At 38.7% G+C, this 17,253-nt stretch overlaps 1 protein-coding gene across 2 annotated transcripts in view; it reads left to right on the top strand.

Moving 5' to 3' along the window:
* The window catches only part of abhd12 (abhydrolase domain containing 12, lysophospholipase), a 34,152-nt gene that overhangs the window by 15,862 nt on the left and 1,037 nt on the right, over nt 1–17,253 (top strand). For both annotated transcript variants that reach the window (XM_041790173.1, XM_041790172.1), the window contains 11 exons: nt 4,307–4,428; nt 5,435–5,540; nt 5,969–6,088; nt 9,382–9,412; nt 9,509–9,554; nt 9,635–9,767; nt 9,912–9,949; nt 11,455–11,534; nt 12,259–12,341; nt 14,459–14,537; nt 14,714–14,841. In XM_041790173.1, the coding sequence (XP_041646107.1) occupies nt 4,307–4,428; nt 5,435–5,540; nt 5,969–6,088; nt 9,382–9,412; nt 9,509–9,554; nt 9,635–9,767; nt 9,912–9,949; nt 11,455–11,534; nt 12,259–12,341; nt 14,459–14,537; nt 14,714–14,841 (966 nt within the window). The remainder of the gene's footprint in view (nt 1–4,306; nt 4,429–5,434; nt 5,541–5,968; nt 6,089–9,381; nt 9,413–9,508; nt 9,555–9,634; nt 9,768–9,911; nt 9,950–11,454; nt 11,535–12,258; nt 12,342–14,458; nt 14,538–14,713; nt 14,842–17,253) is intronic.

Raw genomic sequence — 17,253 nt, 5'->3', positions numbered from 1 at the left:
TTCATTGATAAATCTGTTAAGGAAGTGCGCTGAGTGGACTAGTTTTTTTGTTTATTTACTGGAGTACTGAACTATGTTTACATTCCCTAAGAATGTTATAGGATTGGAATGGCTATTCCAGTTATTAGTCAAGCCCTCAGATGTTGCTAGGGGAAAGAATTGCTGTTTTAGTAAAACTTTCTATTTTGATCACAAAAAGTATGAAATTATAAATTAGTAGTTTTATTAATTATTTTCATTGGCAAGTGACCATGGTATAAGCGGGTTAATGCCCTTCAAAGTGTCCAATCATCAGGGATTAATGGACTTCGGGTTGGACGGTTCAGGCCTGCACGTCGTCCATTCCCTGATAATTGGACCCCTCGTCAGGCATTTACCCTTACTGATGTGTGTGTATGTGATAAAATGTTGGGACTCTCTTAGTGAGATCAAAACAAATGCTTCATGGAGAACAGCCTAGCAGCAACAGGCAGAGACAACATGATTGGTTCATCCTCTACCATCCTCTAGCTGCGTTTGTACGCAGGAAACACTGAGCCTCATGTGATAATCCATGAGAAATCCAAGGCTGTAGAAGCCTGACTTGTTCAAAAAAAATAATCGCTTTCAGAAGATATCTTCATTATGACAAGAGTGAGCCAGAAAAGCATTTTTTGTGTTTATATGTGCCGTTGAACTGCGCTGCTGTGCTGCGAAACCTCTTCCTATTCTGTCTCCTCCAGCAGCTGAAGGGCTGAAGTTTCTGTGTAATAACAAAAAAACGAGGATCGATTTGATCATTTCCAAGAGACAAATAATTCAATAAATACATAAATAAATGAAAGGTTAATAGATTATATTGTTTGAAAAGGATCTCTCTTTCCAGCTGCGCACGGTGCTTTATGAGCTAATCTATGATATTTTAACAGGTTGAATGAGCTAAATCTGTCTGTGGAAAAATTATTTTCTCAGCAGATATGTTCACTATGAAATGGGCATTTTTGTGTTTATATGTGCCGTTAAACTAACCCTAACTTCTGCCTTTAAACTCTTGCCTTTCTGTACAACAGCAACAAAAAAGGATCTATGAGATCACGACAGGCAAGTAATATAAATGTATTACTTGTATTGATATAAACGTAGGCACGTTACGCCAAAGTCATCCCGCGTTCCCACTGGAGCGATTCGAAGGCAAGCCGATAAAAACCCGTGTCCATTGCAGGGTGAGTCGACGCGGGTCTGAATGCCGATTAGAGCCTTTCCCACTGCCGACAGGAGCCGATTGCTAGCGGGTTTAAATGGGTTTTTCGGCCAGTGGGAAAGGGGTATGAGAGGACTGACAGAAAATCTAAGCACAAGGAGGCAGTGAAGAGCAAAAAGCAGGCTGGAATAGAACGACTGAAGAAAAATCTAAATCCTAAAAATTAGATAAACAAGATTATTCTTTCATATATTCTGAACATTATCTGGAGGGTCAATAAGCTAATATACAAATATAAACTGTATTTTCTTACCAAACTTCTTGTTTGAACACAAATCAACATGTCTAAAATCTCTGCGTATTCCCAGCCCTATTTTGTCCTGATTCTACTCTGTCTCCTGTTCCCCGTCCCGTAAACATATGTATCTTTATGTTCATGTCAGCATACTGACCAACAGCTGGTTCATCAGCATCTCAGCAGCAGATATTAAACAATTTGGCTGTTATCATCTCTCTCTGTACCTCCTGTTTCATCCCTCCTTCCCTCTGCAGCCTCCTCTCTGTCCCAGTTTACCGTCATCACCCAGACGCTCCACTTTCTCAGCTCTCATCTACTGACAGATCCTCTCTGGAATAACGCCGACTCTAATGATGGGAAACTCTGAACAGAACATGTTTATAAGACAAGGAAGAGCTGCAGAACGGCAGATATTAAAGACAGCATTTACTGCTGAACCATGTTAATATGTCAATCTGTCTTAAATCTCACTAAATCAATGTCTCAAAGGCAGATTAGCACACCTAGATGATGTGGCTGGAAATCAGTTTACTCTGTGTGTTTACACAAAAGTTTAGCCCAAACTAGACGAGGCCCTCTGAGCATGCTCCAGAGATTCTACAGAGAGCATAATTGCTAATAACTAGTTGTTCCACCCTTGGCAGCAACAACTGTTAGCAGCGTTTCTGATAACTGGCAATGAGTCTTTCGCATCAATGTGGAGGAATTCTGGCCCACTGTTCTTTGCAGAAATGTTTAATTTCAGCCTCATTGGAGCTTTTCCTGTATGAACAGCCTGTTTTAGGTCTTGTCACAGCATCTAAATCAGATTTCAGTCCAGACTTTGACCAGGCCACTCCAGAACCTTCATTTATCTTTCATAGTCCATTCAGAGGTGGACTTGCTGGTGTGTTTGTGGATCATTGTCCTGCTGCATAACCCTAGCATGCTTGAGCTTGAGGTCATGAACTTATGGCCGTGACATTCTCCTTCAGGATTTTCTGGTAGATAGTAGAATTTATAGTTCCATCATTTACAGCAAGGGGTCCACATCCAGACCATCACACTACCACCACTATGTTTGAATGGGATGCACACCCTCCAGAAAGTAAAACTTTTGTATTGTCAGTCCACAGAATATTTCTCCAAAAGTCTTGGGGATCATCAAGATGTTTTTAGTCACATGTGAGACGAGCCTTTGTGTTCATTTTTGTTATCAGTGGTTTAGGCCTTGGAACTCTCCCATGATGTCACTTTTTCCCAGTCTCTTTCTTATTGTGGAGTCATGAACATTGACCTTAATCGAGTGAAGTGAAGCCTGCAGGTCTTCAGATGATGTTGTGGGTTCTTTTGTGACCTCCTGGATGAGTCATTGATGCACTCTTGGAGTCATTTTGGTAGGTCAACCACTCCTTATATCTTATTCTAGATCTAGGGGAATTATTTAATTAATTGTGTATTATTTTACCCAATATTGTTCATGATAATATACATGGACATTTAAATCCTGAAGAATTATTATAAAATTAAATCTAAAAACCTCCCATGAAGGCGGTTTGACCCTGTATATAAGTCTGGTGTTTGTGATGGACCCCGCAGGTCGAGCAGAGGAGCAGACTTCACGTTAAATGAATAATTGAAGAGCAACGAGCTGCTGGATCGAGTGTCTGAGGGATTATCAGCTTACACTCACTCACACTGAGCACGCTCACATTTCAGCCGTACTGTCGAACTCGTTCAGACTAAAATAGATCGGTGTGGCTAACACAGAAGGAGACAAATAAACCCGAGGAGAAATTTAAAGATGGATGAGATGCAGCACTTTGGATGTTTAGGACGGTCCTGGTCAGAAATGTTTAATCACACACGGTAGACACCAACTAGGTTGTAGAATTCTCGGTTACACTGTACTTTTTTTCTAAATTTTAAATAAAACTGACAACAAAAGGACAAGAGACAAGTTTCTCTGACATAAGAATAATTACAACAACTCTCCTCCCTTTACCCAAAACCATCTAAACATCCCCCTTGTCTCAGCCTCTAAACAGGATAATATTCCTGTGTAGATTTGTGAAGGTTTCTTCAGTTAATTGGATCAAATAGGTCTGTTTTGACCCAGAAAATATGCATTAAATTTCAATGTTTAACGACAATGTTCTGGGTTGTACTTGTTAGTTCTTCTTGCTTGTATTTGCTGCTCTAGTTGTCAATGCAACAAGTTCTCCTCTAGTATATAAACCAACAATCTTTCCCTCATGTTGACTGTCCTTTGTTGGCAATTTTGGGAAAAGTGGGTGGAGCTGGCGAGAACTATGGCCTTCTATATGGAAAAAAATACAGAGGAAAAAGACCAGCATCCCCAGTGTTACCAACAATCCATCCTCTGACATTAATGATGTCATCCTTAAAGGTTTTTGATAGGCTTTAGAAAGATGATGTCATCAAAGCTTATAAAACATTCCATCCTCCAGCTTTGTTAGATGTTGCAATCCTTCAGTGCTTATAAAACATTCCATCCCTGACTTCAAAGATGATGTCATCAAAGCTTATAAAACATTCCATCATCTACCTTTGTTAGATGATGCCTTCCTTTAACGCTTATAAAACATTCCATCTTTGCCTTTTGCTAAGCTAAACTAACAAACCAGCGATAAAAATGAAAGTAAAACAAGGCGTTTTTTAACCTTGTTGTACACACAAAAAAACGGATTATATAACATAGTGAATAATCTCTAATTACACCCTATCTTATTGGGAGGTAGAATTCAGCTCGGATATAAATGTGAATCAGAAGGTTTATCTGAAGTCCATGGTCTAGTCCTGATTAAGTCTCTGTCCTCTCTCCTCAGGTTGGGTCTGGTTGGGAAGATGAAGAGGATTCTGCTGTGGGTGCTGGTCGTCTACATCTCCATCCCCTTCATCGTCAAACTCTGTCCATCCATCCAGGCTAAACTTGTCTTCCTCAACTTTGGTGAGTTTTTGAGCTGAAATAAAAAGAACAGATGAGCAGTCATCTAACACTGGGCATTACAGAAAAAATATCATAGGATTTTTTATGGGCAGATCACAGCTACATCATGATTCTTCTATTTCAAATTTCAGTTAATTTATAAGTGACTGACCAAATAAAACTCAAACTTAAAAATTAAAATTTTACATACACAAAAATCATCTCAGTTGACCCTATAACCCTAACTCATTTCTGTTATAGACTTCATTTTGGGTTAAAAACCTTGACAAATTAATCAGTTATTTATGCTGGATTTACTTTGTTGCTATCTATGAAAGATTTTAATAATTACTGTAAAAGTTTGATGATGATTTTTGTCTCTCAGACTTTTACAATGTGTGTGTATGTGATAAAATGTTGGGACTCTCTATAGCGCTATAAAAGCTCAAGTCGATTTACTATATACACACTGATTTTTTCTCTGTGGCGTACAAAACTTTATCTGCGTTCTTAACATATTTCTGAGGAATGTTGTGACTCTCTGAGTGAGGTCCAAGCAAATGTTTCCCAGAGAACAGCACAGCAACAACAGGCAGAGTTATCATGATTGGTCCATCCTCTACCTGTCAAAGAGCTGAAACTGTGTTAAGAGCTCAGAGAAAGTTTCGTACACCACAGAGAAAAATCCGAGAGTGCCAGTTTGACAAACAAGCAGAATCAACCCGAATGAGAGGAGAATGTTTTTTAGAGAATTTGGTTTGCATCTTAAGATCTGTGATCAAGCAGACATTTAGAGCACAAACAGAGAAAACTAAGAACAAGGAGGCAGCTTAGAGCGAGGTTTGACTGGAAAGACTGAGAAAAAAATCTGAGACAAATCAATGTCATGATCTTAGGATGTTAAAATGTGCTTTTGAGTTTTGCAATAATAATGAATCCATATGGAGGCAGGTTTTGCTGATTTTGAGGGATTGCTGAACAGTTTCATAATAATCATTTTATAATCTCTCTCATTCTTGATGCCCAGTGAGGGTGCCGTATTTCATCAACCTGAAGAGGCCGCTGGACCAGGGACTCAACCACACGCATAACTTCTACTTAGAACCGGAGGCAGGGCTAAAGATTGGAGTCTGGTAACGCACGCACACCTAAACACTAACGCTTGACTGTTGGAAGTCATTTTATCAGAAAGTCTATGTGCATTGATTGTATGGTTGCAAGATGTGCAACAGGTGCAAGAATGCAGAGTATTAGGGCTACAGTAAATAGATTCATTGGTGCAGATAAACACATGAGGGGAGACATTTTTCCACAGTGATTAGTACAAATGTGCTTATGAGATGAGGTATTTTACCACTGTTTTCGGAGCTACTGTAAAGCAATAAGAGGAAGATTAAGATTTTACATTATTTTACATTTGGCAGGGATAATGTGCTTGTTAGATTAAACTTCTATTTCCTGACACTGGATGCTGGTTTTATTTTAGCTGAATCAGGAGGAACCAGGCTGGTGTTTGATCAGTATGAATTATCGTGACTGATTGATTTATTGAATGTTTCAGGCACACAGTTCCTGCTCACATGTGGAGAGAAGCTCAGGGGAAACATGGAGACTGGTACAACTCCATGTATAGCTCTGCTCACTCTGTCATCCTTTATCTACATGGAAACGCAGGGACCAGGTGACTCCCCAGTACTCTTACCCATCACTGGCTATAATCACAACTGCCTACATCCAACTGACCACGGCTGTTCGCTGTGTGTACTTCATTCTGCAGTAAAACAAAAATTGTAGTAACGCTGCCAGTCTGTGGTTAGTTTACAGTTTGCCACGCCCACCTACAAAGTAAACAGTAGCTTATGCAGCTAAAAAGAAGCATTCACTTCTAGTCTAAGATAGTAAACAGGTGTTTCATTTGGATTTTATGATTTTTAGACCCATGAACATTTCTCTGTTAGCATTAGAACACATATACCAACAATATTTCCAATTTGTTGACTGTCCTTTGTTGGCAACTTTTGGAAAAGTGGGCAGTTCTGCCTACTATTTTGCAAGAAGGGAGTGAAAAGTGCCCCAGCTTCATGAACATTTCATTCATCTGCCTTTGAAGATGATTCAGATTCTCTTTATTGTTCCACAAAGGGAAATTATTTTTGCACCAGGAGCACACAAAAAGACAAGTTACACAAACACTTCATCAGCAGTGAGATAAGACCATTGTTAATTTTGTCAGTTATAACTGTTGCTAAAAATGTCTGTCGACAGCTTTTATTTCCATGTCGAAAACTAGACTAAGACTAGCCAAAGATAGAGCTGTGATGACTAAAACTGACAAAAAGTAAGTCTAGTTTTCGTCAAGATGATTAATACAAGACTAAGATGTAATTTAGTTTTCATTGGACATTAAAAATCCATGATATTTATCCACTGTGGGTAAATCATCTGTATCTCTTCTGCCTCTCAGCAGTAGGAAGCAGGGACCCCAGGTCTGACAGAGTGCACAGAACACACTGCCATGACTTGGTACCAGATTTGGGCAAGAGAAAAAAACGCTTGGACTAATAGTAAAGACTTAAATGCAAGGACTTTTATGGACTAAAACTAGACTAAAATGTTTTTGAGTTTTCTTTAACTAAAACTAGACTAAAACTAAAAAGGGTAGAAATGACTAAATTGTGACAAAAACTAAAAGACATGTAATCAAAAGACTGAGACTAAAATTAAAAATAGCTGCCAAAATTAACCCTGGATAAGACTCAATTATAAAAGCCCGAAAGTCATACAAAATAAACATGACACAATATAAAGAACAACATACAAAAATTACTTGTAAAAAATCATTCCAGAGCTCATACTGAAAGAAAAAAATTCCTCCCAAGTTATGCAAAGGGCACTATGTAGATGTGCAAATGAGCATAAATAGTGCAAGAAGAACAAGAGCAACCAAAGGGCTAATTGCCATTAAGTGAATTTATTACCCTGGGGATAAATGAGACCTTGAGTGTTTTATCTTTCTGATATCATCCTTTAAAAGGAGCCCTGCATGATCAGACAAGTTCATCTTGTTGGATAGATATTTGTATGTCTCAAATGTACATTAAACTAAAAAACTCACTAAATATCACACATATCGGCATTTATAGTACATTTCAGCTCATAAACTCAGCAGGAGACCGCCATGTTTTGATCCGCGCTGATAGTGTGACGTCACGGTTCCACAGCACTCCTCTCCGTTGCTAAGCAGTAACCATTTTTCAGATGGTTTTTCTGCTTGCAGATGTTGCTGACATGAGTTTGTTGCGTGTTCGTTTTGTCTCCCAGCTGTCAAAGCTCTGTCATTCCTCCTAAGTTTTACCTCAATAAAACTCTGACAAATGACTGGATTCAGTGTATAGTGGAAGTGTGCCGGGAGCTTTTCAATATAAAAGTATTATGTACATACGAACTGAGTTTCTCCAAAGAAACGCTAAAGTGGACTTTTACTTTGAAAGGCGCAAAACGGAAGTCCTTTCGTATTGTGTTTATCTTTACCTGAACCGTGCCAAAACAGAAAGCCTCATAAAGTCGAGAAATTCGGGGAACAGTTTTATTAAACAGACGAATTTTAGCTCGTAGCCTTCATCTGGTTCATCAAGAAACAGATTTGAAACATTTTCTACCCATGTGGACGTACATATTTGCTACAACAAGGTAATATATGGCTCTGTGTTTATCATTTCCATGTCTAAGTGGACAGATAACCACTCTTGGTGCAAATATAAAATAGGAGAGAAATTTTAGAATTCTCCGTGCGTGAGATGTGCTGCGTTTCTGAGTGTCAGCCCTAACACTGGCTGCCAGTCTGAAACTGGTTACTGCAGAGGAACAGTGAGGATCACAGCAGAACTGTGACGTCATGGCGCCAGCGCAGACCAAAACATGACGGTCTCCTGGTGAATTTATAAACTCAAATTACTCAAAATGTAGATATCTTGTGAGTTTTTTAGTTCAATATGTATATGTATTTTTCATTCTCAGACAGCTTTAAGTAAGTCTAACTTGGATATTTCTGACAATATGGCTAATAATCAGGTCTATGACATCGTATTAGGGCCAATCTTGAATAATCTAAAAATCAAGGTTTGAGTTCAGAAAGTTTGCATTTATGGGAAAAAATAAAGTTTTAAAAGTTGTATATTTAATGGAACTAAAACCTAGATCTTTTTAGGTTAATAAAGTCACTTTTAAGGTAGACTGATCTGAAGTATACTGCCAATATTTTTAAATCTTTGTGACATCCGGTTATTTTTGGCATACTGCCCCTCTTTAGTTCACACATATAGGAATTATTGGAATGTACTATTTTACATTGCTGTTCATGTAAGTTTTGATACGTGGATCAACTGTCAAAGCTACTTTTCAGTAAAACCCTCAATTTGCAGAAGAATTTGCACAGGTCTCTTATTTTACCCGCTTGTTTTCTCTTATTTCTCTTATTCTACCGAAATGGCGAGCCAGCCAGGTGGTTAATAAGTGGGTAAATCAAGAGATCGGTACACAATCTTCATTCAATGGGGTGTTAATTTTGAAGTCATTTTGATAGTTGATAGAGGTTCCAAGCAAACAGAGCGAACAGCCTAACCTCCCTTAACTTCATCAGTATTTATGTTCAGACAGGCAACTATGGGTACAGTATCTTGTTATAATAAACAGCCCTGATGTAGAGGATCTTGGCAGACGTCACTTGTACTAGAAGAGCTTTAACACATTCAGCTGTCTCTCAAAAGGTACATCTCTTCATTTGTTAACAGGAATATTATACTTAAATGCACAGTTATATAAAGTTATGCATTCCAATAATTCCGACACACTCTGCAGACTTCAGTTTGGCTGAATCTATCTGTAGTGTTAGTATAAGGGGTGGTTTTAATACAGCGGTACTTGTGACTGTTTTTGACCTTTGACCTGTTGGTAAACTTGTTTTTTTCTCTGCAGAGGAGGAGATCACAGAGTCCAGCTGTATAAGGTAAAACCAAACCCCACAGCATTTTAATAAAAGACAAATATAATAATCCTAAATACAAGGGCAGATAACCTAACACTATTATCTTTCCTCTTTCAGGTCCTCAGCTCGTTAGGCTACCATGTAGTCACGTTTGATTACCGAGGTGAGAAAAAGCTTTGTTTACATGTTTGACACTCCGCTGGCTTCACTCCTCCAGCTGACCGTTTTTTTGTGTGTTTTTAGGCTGGGGAGATTCAGACGGCTCCCCGTCAGAGGGAGGGATGACATCAGACGCTCTCTACATGTACGATTGGCTGAAGGAGCGTCTGGACAACAAAACGCCGCTCTACATCTGGGGACACTCTCTGGGGACAGGGTAATGCACATAATCATACTAAAATGCATAGAAATCCCACGTTAATGACAGAATATTTATTAAGAATTTAATATCTGACACTGTCATGTACATTCTGCTTTAAGCCAATGATGCGTTTAAAAAGTAAATTATTTCATGTTTCAGGGTTGCCACCAACTTAGTCAGACGACTGTGTGACCGAGGTGAGACCCTCACTCCATTATTATTGAAAATATACTCACCAACCAATTTATTCGGTACACCTGGTTATCTGCTTACTAACGCAGACACAAAACAAGCCAATCACAAACCAGCAATCATTGCACTTAAACATGCAGTCAAGGTAAAGATGGCATACTGAAGATAACTGTGCTTTTAAATGAATCATGTTTGCTGTTCATGACAAGAGGTAATACCCATAGGTGGTTTTGCCACCAGAAAATGGTAGGCAATTACCTAAGGCCTCAAGGTATAACCATTAAAGGTAGGGCTGGGAAATACATCAACTTTTTAAGATTCCTTAGTCTATTTCTGGACAGTATATAAGGGTAAAATTGCACTTACATGTTGGCAACATTTCTGAAAGTTGCTGGAACTAGCAACAACGGTTCCCTCACTCTTCACCAATTCCACCCACATTTCTAAATGTTGCCAAAATATTTGTGTAATTTAGACAATGCTGTCTCTCCTGATCAAAACTATGAAAGAAGATCATGAAGTTTCTGAACTTTTTATTCCACTGAGCATAAAAAAATTGAGATGATCATTTCAAAACAGGTCATTTAAAAGGATAGAACATTTGGACAACCTCAATACAAGGAAATGTTGACAAAATTTACATTGAGCTAAAAGGATAGAGGGGCCTCATGATGGTCTTTGCTTTGGGCCTCCAAATTGCTAAAACCAGAAAGGGCCTTGAATGTTTTATAAGCTTTGATGACGTTATTTTCAAAGGCAGAGGATGTAATGTTTTATAAGCTTTGGTGAGGGAAACCTCCACTCCTCACCCGTTCCAACCACTTTTCAAAAAGTAACGATGGTCTGCTGTGTGGCCAAAATGGAGGGAAAATGGACCCACCAACATGCCGTCCTCTGCCTATGATGATGTCATAATTTAAATTCTTTAACAGGCTTAAGGAAGATAATGTCACCATCAAAGGGCAGGGGGTGGAATGTTGGTGAAATTAATCCTGGGATTACCTCATTAATTTAGAAAAAAAACAGCTTTGAAATCTGGAGAAAGAAGATGATTACATTGAAGTCTTGTGAAAATGACTGAAATTTCCCCTTTTCACAGATATCTAAGCAGATTAGAAAGGAAGGATATATGTCCACTAAGGGCCTCTGTGCTTCAAAAGCCCTCTTTTGGGTCCTGACCCACCAGTTTAGAACTACTGTAAACCCTAGAGATGGTTGTGTTGGTGGGAAAATCCCTGTAGACCAGCAGTTCATGAAATACTCAGACCATCAACCATGGCAAAATTATTAAATCCCCTTTCTACCCCATCCTGATGCTCTCTTTGACCTTCACCATGTCTACATGTCTGAACATATTGGTTACTGCCATGCAGTTGGCTAATTAGATATTTACATGAACAGGTGTACCTAATAAAGTGATCAGTTAGTATATACGCTAATTTTTTCTCCTTTTATCACATAGACCATGTTCTCCTAAGGACAGTCTTTAATACTCATTCTTTATTTTCAGGAAGTCCTCCAGAGGCTCTGATCCTAGAGTCTCCGTTCACCAACATCAGAGAGGAGGCCAAGAGCCACCCCTTCTCCATGGTAACACCACTATATTCTTCACACGCCATTACAGTTAATGTAATGCCAAGTCAGACTCCACCATCTCTGTGTTTGTTATGATGGTCTCTGTGTCAAATTTGGTGATCACAGGGACATAAATTCATCAAAAAATGTTGCCATCCATTGGCTATGTGAACCGTACACCTTAGCCGCTTTTCTCCCTTGCTGGTCAAAAACATGCTTTTAATGAAAACGCTGTATACTATACTAAAGGCAGAGAGTGGAATGTTGGTAAAGCGGGGATGTTGGGGGCATTTCCCTCCATTTTTGCTAAATAGTAGGCCATAATTGGCAACTTTTGGAAAGGTGAATAGAACTGCCAAGGAATAAAGGCTTCACCAACTTTTCAAGAAGTTGCCAACAAAGGACAACCAGCATAAAGGAAAGAATGTTGTTATCTGTATACTTTCTAATGAAAGGGAGATGGGCCAGTCATGTTAGCTCTGCCCGTTGTTGCTGTGCTGTTCTCCAGGAGACATTTGCTTTGATCTCACTACGAGAATCCCAACATTCTATCACATACACACTGTGTATGTTCATCCTCCACTTGTTTCCTATTGGTTGGTTAATCAAGACACCATCGATTTGTATCACCCACAGGTCCCTAACCCCTAAGACTGCTGGATCTGGTAATAAGTGTGGAGTCTGACCTCAGCGTAAGAGCGTATTTTCATTGTAATCATTGTTTGTGTCTGTGTTTCAGGTGTACAGATACCTGCCTGGCTTTGATTGGTTCTTCCTGGATGCCATTACAGCCAACAACATCCGCTTTGCCAGCGATGAAAAGTATGACATCTTTAAACTCTTCTAGTTTGTTAAATATTTACTTTAGTTTTTTGCCTTTATTTGGAGAGAAATTTATTCTCTATTGAACCTTTATTTACCAGGAAAACCTCAATGAGATTAAAAACCGTTTTTTTTTTTTTTCAGAGTTCTGGCTAAGACAGATAAAAGCTAACATACTTTCAGGCAGCAAGCACAGTACAAGTTTCACAAATACATTTAAAGACACAGGATAACAAATTTTAACAGCAAATAATTACCACAATCAACCACATTTGTAAGGCATCTGTAGCCAAATGCGTCTGCCTCAAAGTTATTTAACTTCTTGTTAAAGGCATTAAGTGAGAGAAGAGATCTATGCTATGTGTGACGTAATCTTTTCAAGAAAGATGCGGTTGGCTGTCCACACGGAGACTAAAACAGTAGTTGTTATGGATTTGTGCACTTTGGGACCCGTTTTCAAAAAGTATCGTTTACAGTCCCCCAAAATGCTGTTTCCGTATGGATGAAATGCCGATACGACAACAAACTTCTGCGTATAGTCCTGAATTAGTCTCCATTTGGACGGGGCCTAAGTTGAAGTGTTTCTGTAAATCATTCCAACCCAACCTCAGAAATACTGAAATATCTCTTAAACAACAGTGTCTTCAATTTATGTTGCTCAAAGAAACACACTAGAGTTATACCTGCTGAGACAAATGAAAAACATAAATTCACCTGCAGGTTGTCAATGTTTTGCCTCTTTGTTGGTGATTTCCTGTGACTGAGATAGAGAAAATGAAAATGTGTTGTAAGAAAATAAAATCATAGCCAGTGTCAGCATTAGTCTGTTTTCATAAAAGTGTATTGCTTGGCTTTATCTACAGTATTTGGTGAGCCAGCCAGGAGAACCTACACAGAGCACAGAGCTCCTTCCAAACTATATTTTAGCTCTACATTAATGTCACTTTAATTTCAACAAGTCCATCAACAGCCGGGGGGCATGTATTTATGTGTTTACTCAGAGCACCCTCCACTGGCTGATGATTAAACTGCATATGAAGATTTACTAATTTACAACAAACAGATGTGTAATGTAGTTTTTATCTTTTTTTTTTTTTTTTTACCTTTTATTTTAGTAGGGAGGACCCACTGAGGCCGAGGTCTCATTTCCAGGGTTGCCCTGCAGAAATACAATAAAAGAAGTGTAGAGAAATACAGAATAAACAATTACAAGTAGACACAACTGTTCTTGAAATCCAACTTCCTGATTAATACATCATATTTTTAAACAGTTGCAATCACTTTTTAAAGTAGTTCAGACACAAGTTTTTTAAAAATGCCTTATCAATCACTTCTCGTTTGTATAGTGCCAATTTATAACCTAAGTTACCTGTAGACACTTTACAAAGAGGGCAGGTCTAGACCGTACTCTCTGATGTACTCTGTTTTAAAAAAAGACAATGAACTCAGCACTAGCAATATTTAGCCCTTAGCGACAAAACCTTCCCTTTTATAGGCAGGATCCTCCAGCAGACCAGACTCATGTTGATAGCCTTCTGCTAATGCTGCACTGGGGCTGGAAAAGGGAATCACAGACAGGTATCCAGAGATGGCAACCTAGCCATCATTTGAAAGTTTTTATATTATTCATTATTTAACAGGATGTATTCCTGTAAAGAAACCCTAGCTGGGGCCTTATTTTCCCAATTAAATTTGAAATGTGTGATTTAAAAGACAAGTCCTGATCTGGCCAAACCCCTAAATATTTGAATTGTTGAACACGTTTAATGATAACATAGAAAAAGTAGCACCAAAAGGGGCCGGGTTCTGTCTTGGGGAAAAAAAGTGTATTTGGTTTTTCTTGGGTTAGTTGTGAGCTTTAGATTAATCAGAGCTTGTTTTCATGAATTTAAATCAGGTTGCAGTTGAAAGTGTGCCTGACTGTTTGAAGGTGCATAAGCATATGTAATCATATCGTCAGCATACAGATAAATTAAACAATTTTCTGCATTATTTCAGTAATGTCAATAAAATACAATGAAAATAGAAACATCCACATGATGGAGCCCTGAGGTACCTCTCTATTTATGACTATAAAGGGTGATTTAACATTTAACTCTGTGTCTGTCTGTCTGCAGTGTGAATCATATCTCCTGTCCTCTGTTGATCCTCCATGCTGAGGACGATGGTGTGGTTCCTTTCCATCTGGGCAAAAAGGTACGCTACAGAGAGATTTTCAAGAGCTTCAAAATAAAACATGTCTATTTTAATGTCAAATTAAACACAGAGAACATGTTGTTCTCTTTTCTAAAGCTCAGTGAATGTTGTGATGAACCATTAAGATGTGTTTGTTCAGGTGATAACTCTGGACATGTTTCTGCGTCTTCTTGCAGCTCTACAACTTGGCGGCACAGTCAAAGAGCCTCAGTGGTCACAAGGTTCAGTTTGTCCCTTTCCCGTCATCTCTGGGCTACAAACACAAGTTCATCTACAGGAGCCCGGAGCTGCCAAACATCCTCAGGTAGACACAACACCACTTTGACTCAGTGTGGGAACTTTACCACATCACGAGATAGATTTAGATTTTTGAAGCAGGGCTAGTAACTGGTAACCTTGCAAAGCAGATGGATATGGCCGCTTCCATGTTTCTCACTGGCAAATCCATCTTGCAAAGCTCCAGTCTGAACCATTTGGGCAGTACTTTTAGGCGCGGCAGAGTTGTGACATGAGCAAGCAGCAACAACAGGCTGGTGCAATTATGGCAGAAGATATTAGCGTGGATACTGCTAAAGCACCAGTTTTATCAGGACTTGATGACATTTCTTTGTTAAAGAAGAACAAAGAACAGCAATGATTTGTTTTCTTTTCAAAAACAACAAAAGTCGTGTACTGATATGTCTATAGTCGCCATGGTTCACGTTATTCCTCGGTAACTGCACACATGCACCTCAGTCACAGAGGTAATATATATTATTATATATTATGACAGAGAATGAAATGTTTTATAAGCTTGAAGGGATGACATCATAATAGACCAAGAATGGCATGTTTTATAAGCTTTAAAGGATGACATCATCAAAGACAGAGAATGGAATGTTTTATAACCTTTAAAAGATGACATCATAGACAGAGAATGGAATGTTTTATAAGCTTTAAAGGATGACAGCGGAGAATGGAATGTTTTACAAGCTTACGCATGGCATCATAGCTAGAAAATGGGAATTTTTTTTTACCTTTAAAGAATGACATCATAGAGAATGGAATGTTTTACAACCTCCAAAGGATGACAGAGAATGGAATGTTTTACAAGCTTAAAGGATGACATCATGGACAGAAAATTGAATGTTTTATAAGCCTTTGAGGATGACATCAGAGGGTTTGGAATTTATTATAAGCTTTAAAGAACGACATCATAAGGCAGGGAACAGAATGTTTTATAAACTTTAAAGAATGACATAGAGAATGGGACGTTTTACAAGTTGAAAGGATGACAGAATGTAGTTGTGCTATAAGCTTTAAAGGATGACATCATTGAGAATGGAATGTTTCATAAGCTTTAAAGAATGACATAATAGAGAATGGAATGTTTTACAAGCTTTAAAGGATGGCATCATCAGACAGAGAATAGAATGTTCCATGAGCTTTAAAGGAGGACATCATAGAGAATGGAATGTTTTATAAGCTTTGAAGGATGGGACAGGATTCGGAAAGAAAATGGAATGTTTATAAAAATTACAAGCCTTGTTTGCAACCTTTGGACATCCACCCACCCACTGTTTTGTACTCATGAGTATCAAGGTAACTGGTTTGCTTGGTTCAGTTTAACAGTGATGCTTGAAGAATTAAGAGAAATGATTGTGGAGGATCTAAATGGAGTTTTACTTCCAGAACCAGAGCTGTCTAAGCAGTGGACCAACACTGTTGAGCTACACACGTGGACAAAATTGTTGGTACCCCTCTGTTTATGAAAGAAAAACCCACCATGGTCACAGAAATAACTTGAATCTGACAAAACTAATAATAAATAAAAATTCAATGAAAAATTAACCAGTGAAAATCAGATATTGCTTTTGAACTATGATTCAACAGAATTATTTTTAAAAACAAAGTCATGAAACAGGCCTGGACAAAAATGATGGTACCCCTAGAAAAGATTGAAAATAATGTGACCATAGGGACATGTTCAACCAAGGTGTGTCCTCTAGTAAGCATCACAGGTGTCTACAAACTTGTAATCAGTCAGTCGGCCTATTTAAAGGGTGACAAGTAGTCACTGTGCTGTTTGGTGACATGGTGTGTACCACACTAAACATGGACCAGAGGAAGCCAGGGAGAGAGTTGTCTCAGGAGATTAGAAAGAAAATTGTAGACAAGCATGTTAAAGGTAAAGGCTATAAGACCATCTCCAGGCAGCTTGATGTTCCTGTGACTACAGTTGCACATATTTTTCAGAAATTTAAGATCCACGGGACTGTAGCCAACCTCCCTGGACGTGGCTGCAGGAGGAAAATTGATAATAAATCGAAGAGACGGATAATACGAATGGTAAGAAAAGAGCTGAGAACAACCTCTAAAGACATTAAAGGTGAACTCCAAGGTCAAGGTACATCAGTGTCAGATCCCACCATCCGTCGTTGTTTGAGCCAAAGTGGACTTCATGGGAGATGACCAAGGTGGACACCACTGTTGAGAACAAATCATAAAAAAGCCAGACTGGAATTTGCCCAACTGCATGTTGAAAAGCCACAAAGCTTTTGGGAGAATGTCCTATGGACAGACGAGACAAAATTGGAACTTTTTGGCAAGGCACATCAGCTCTATGTTCACAGACGCAAAAATGAAGCATACCAAGAAAAGAACACTGTCCCTACTGTGAAACATGGAGGAGGCTCTGTTATGTTCTGGGGCTGCTTTGCTGCATCTGGCACAGGGT

Source organism: Cheilinus undulatus, linkage group 6, assembly GCF_018320785.1.
Source record: "Cheilinus undulatus linkage group 6, ASM1832078v1, whole genome shotgun sequence".
Classification (NCBI taxonomy): domain Eukaryota; kingdom Metazoa; phylum Chordata; class Actinopteri; order Labriformes; family Labridae; genus Cheilinus; species Cheilinus undulatus.
This window is presented reverse-complemented; position numbering and strand designations above follow the sequence as displayed.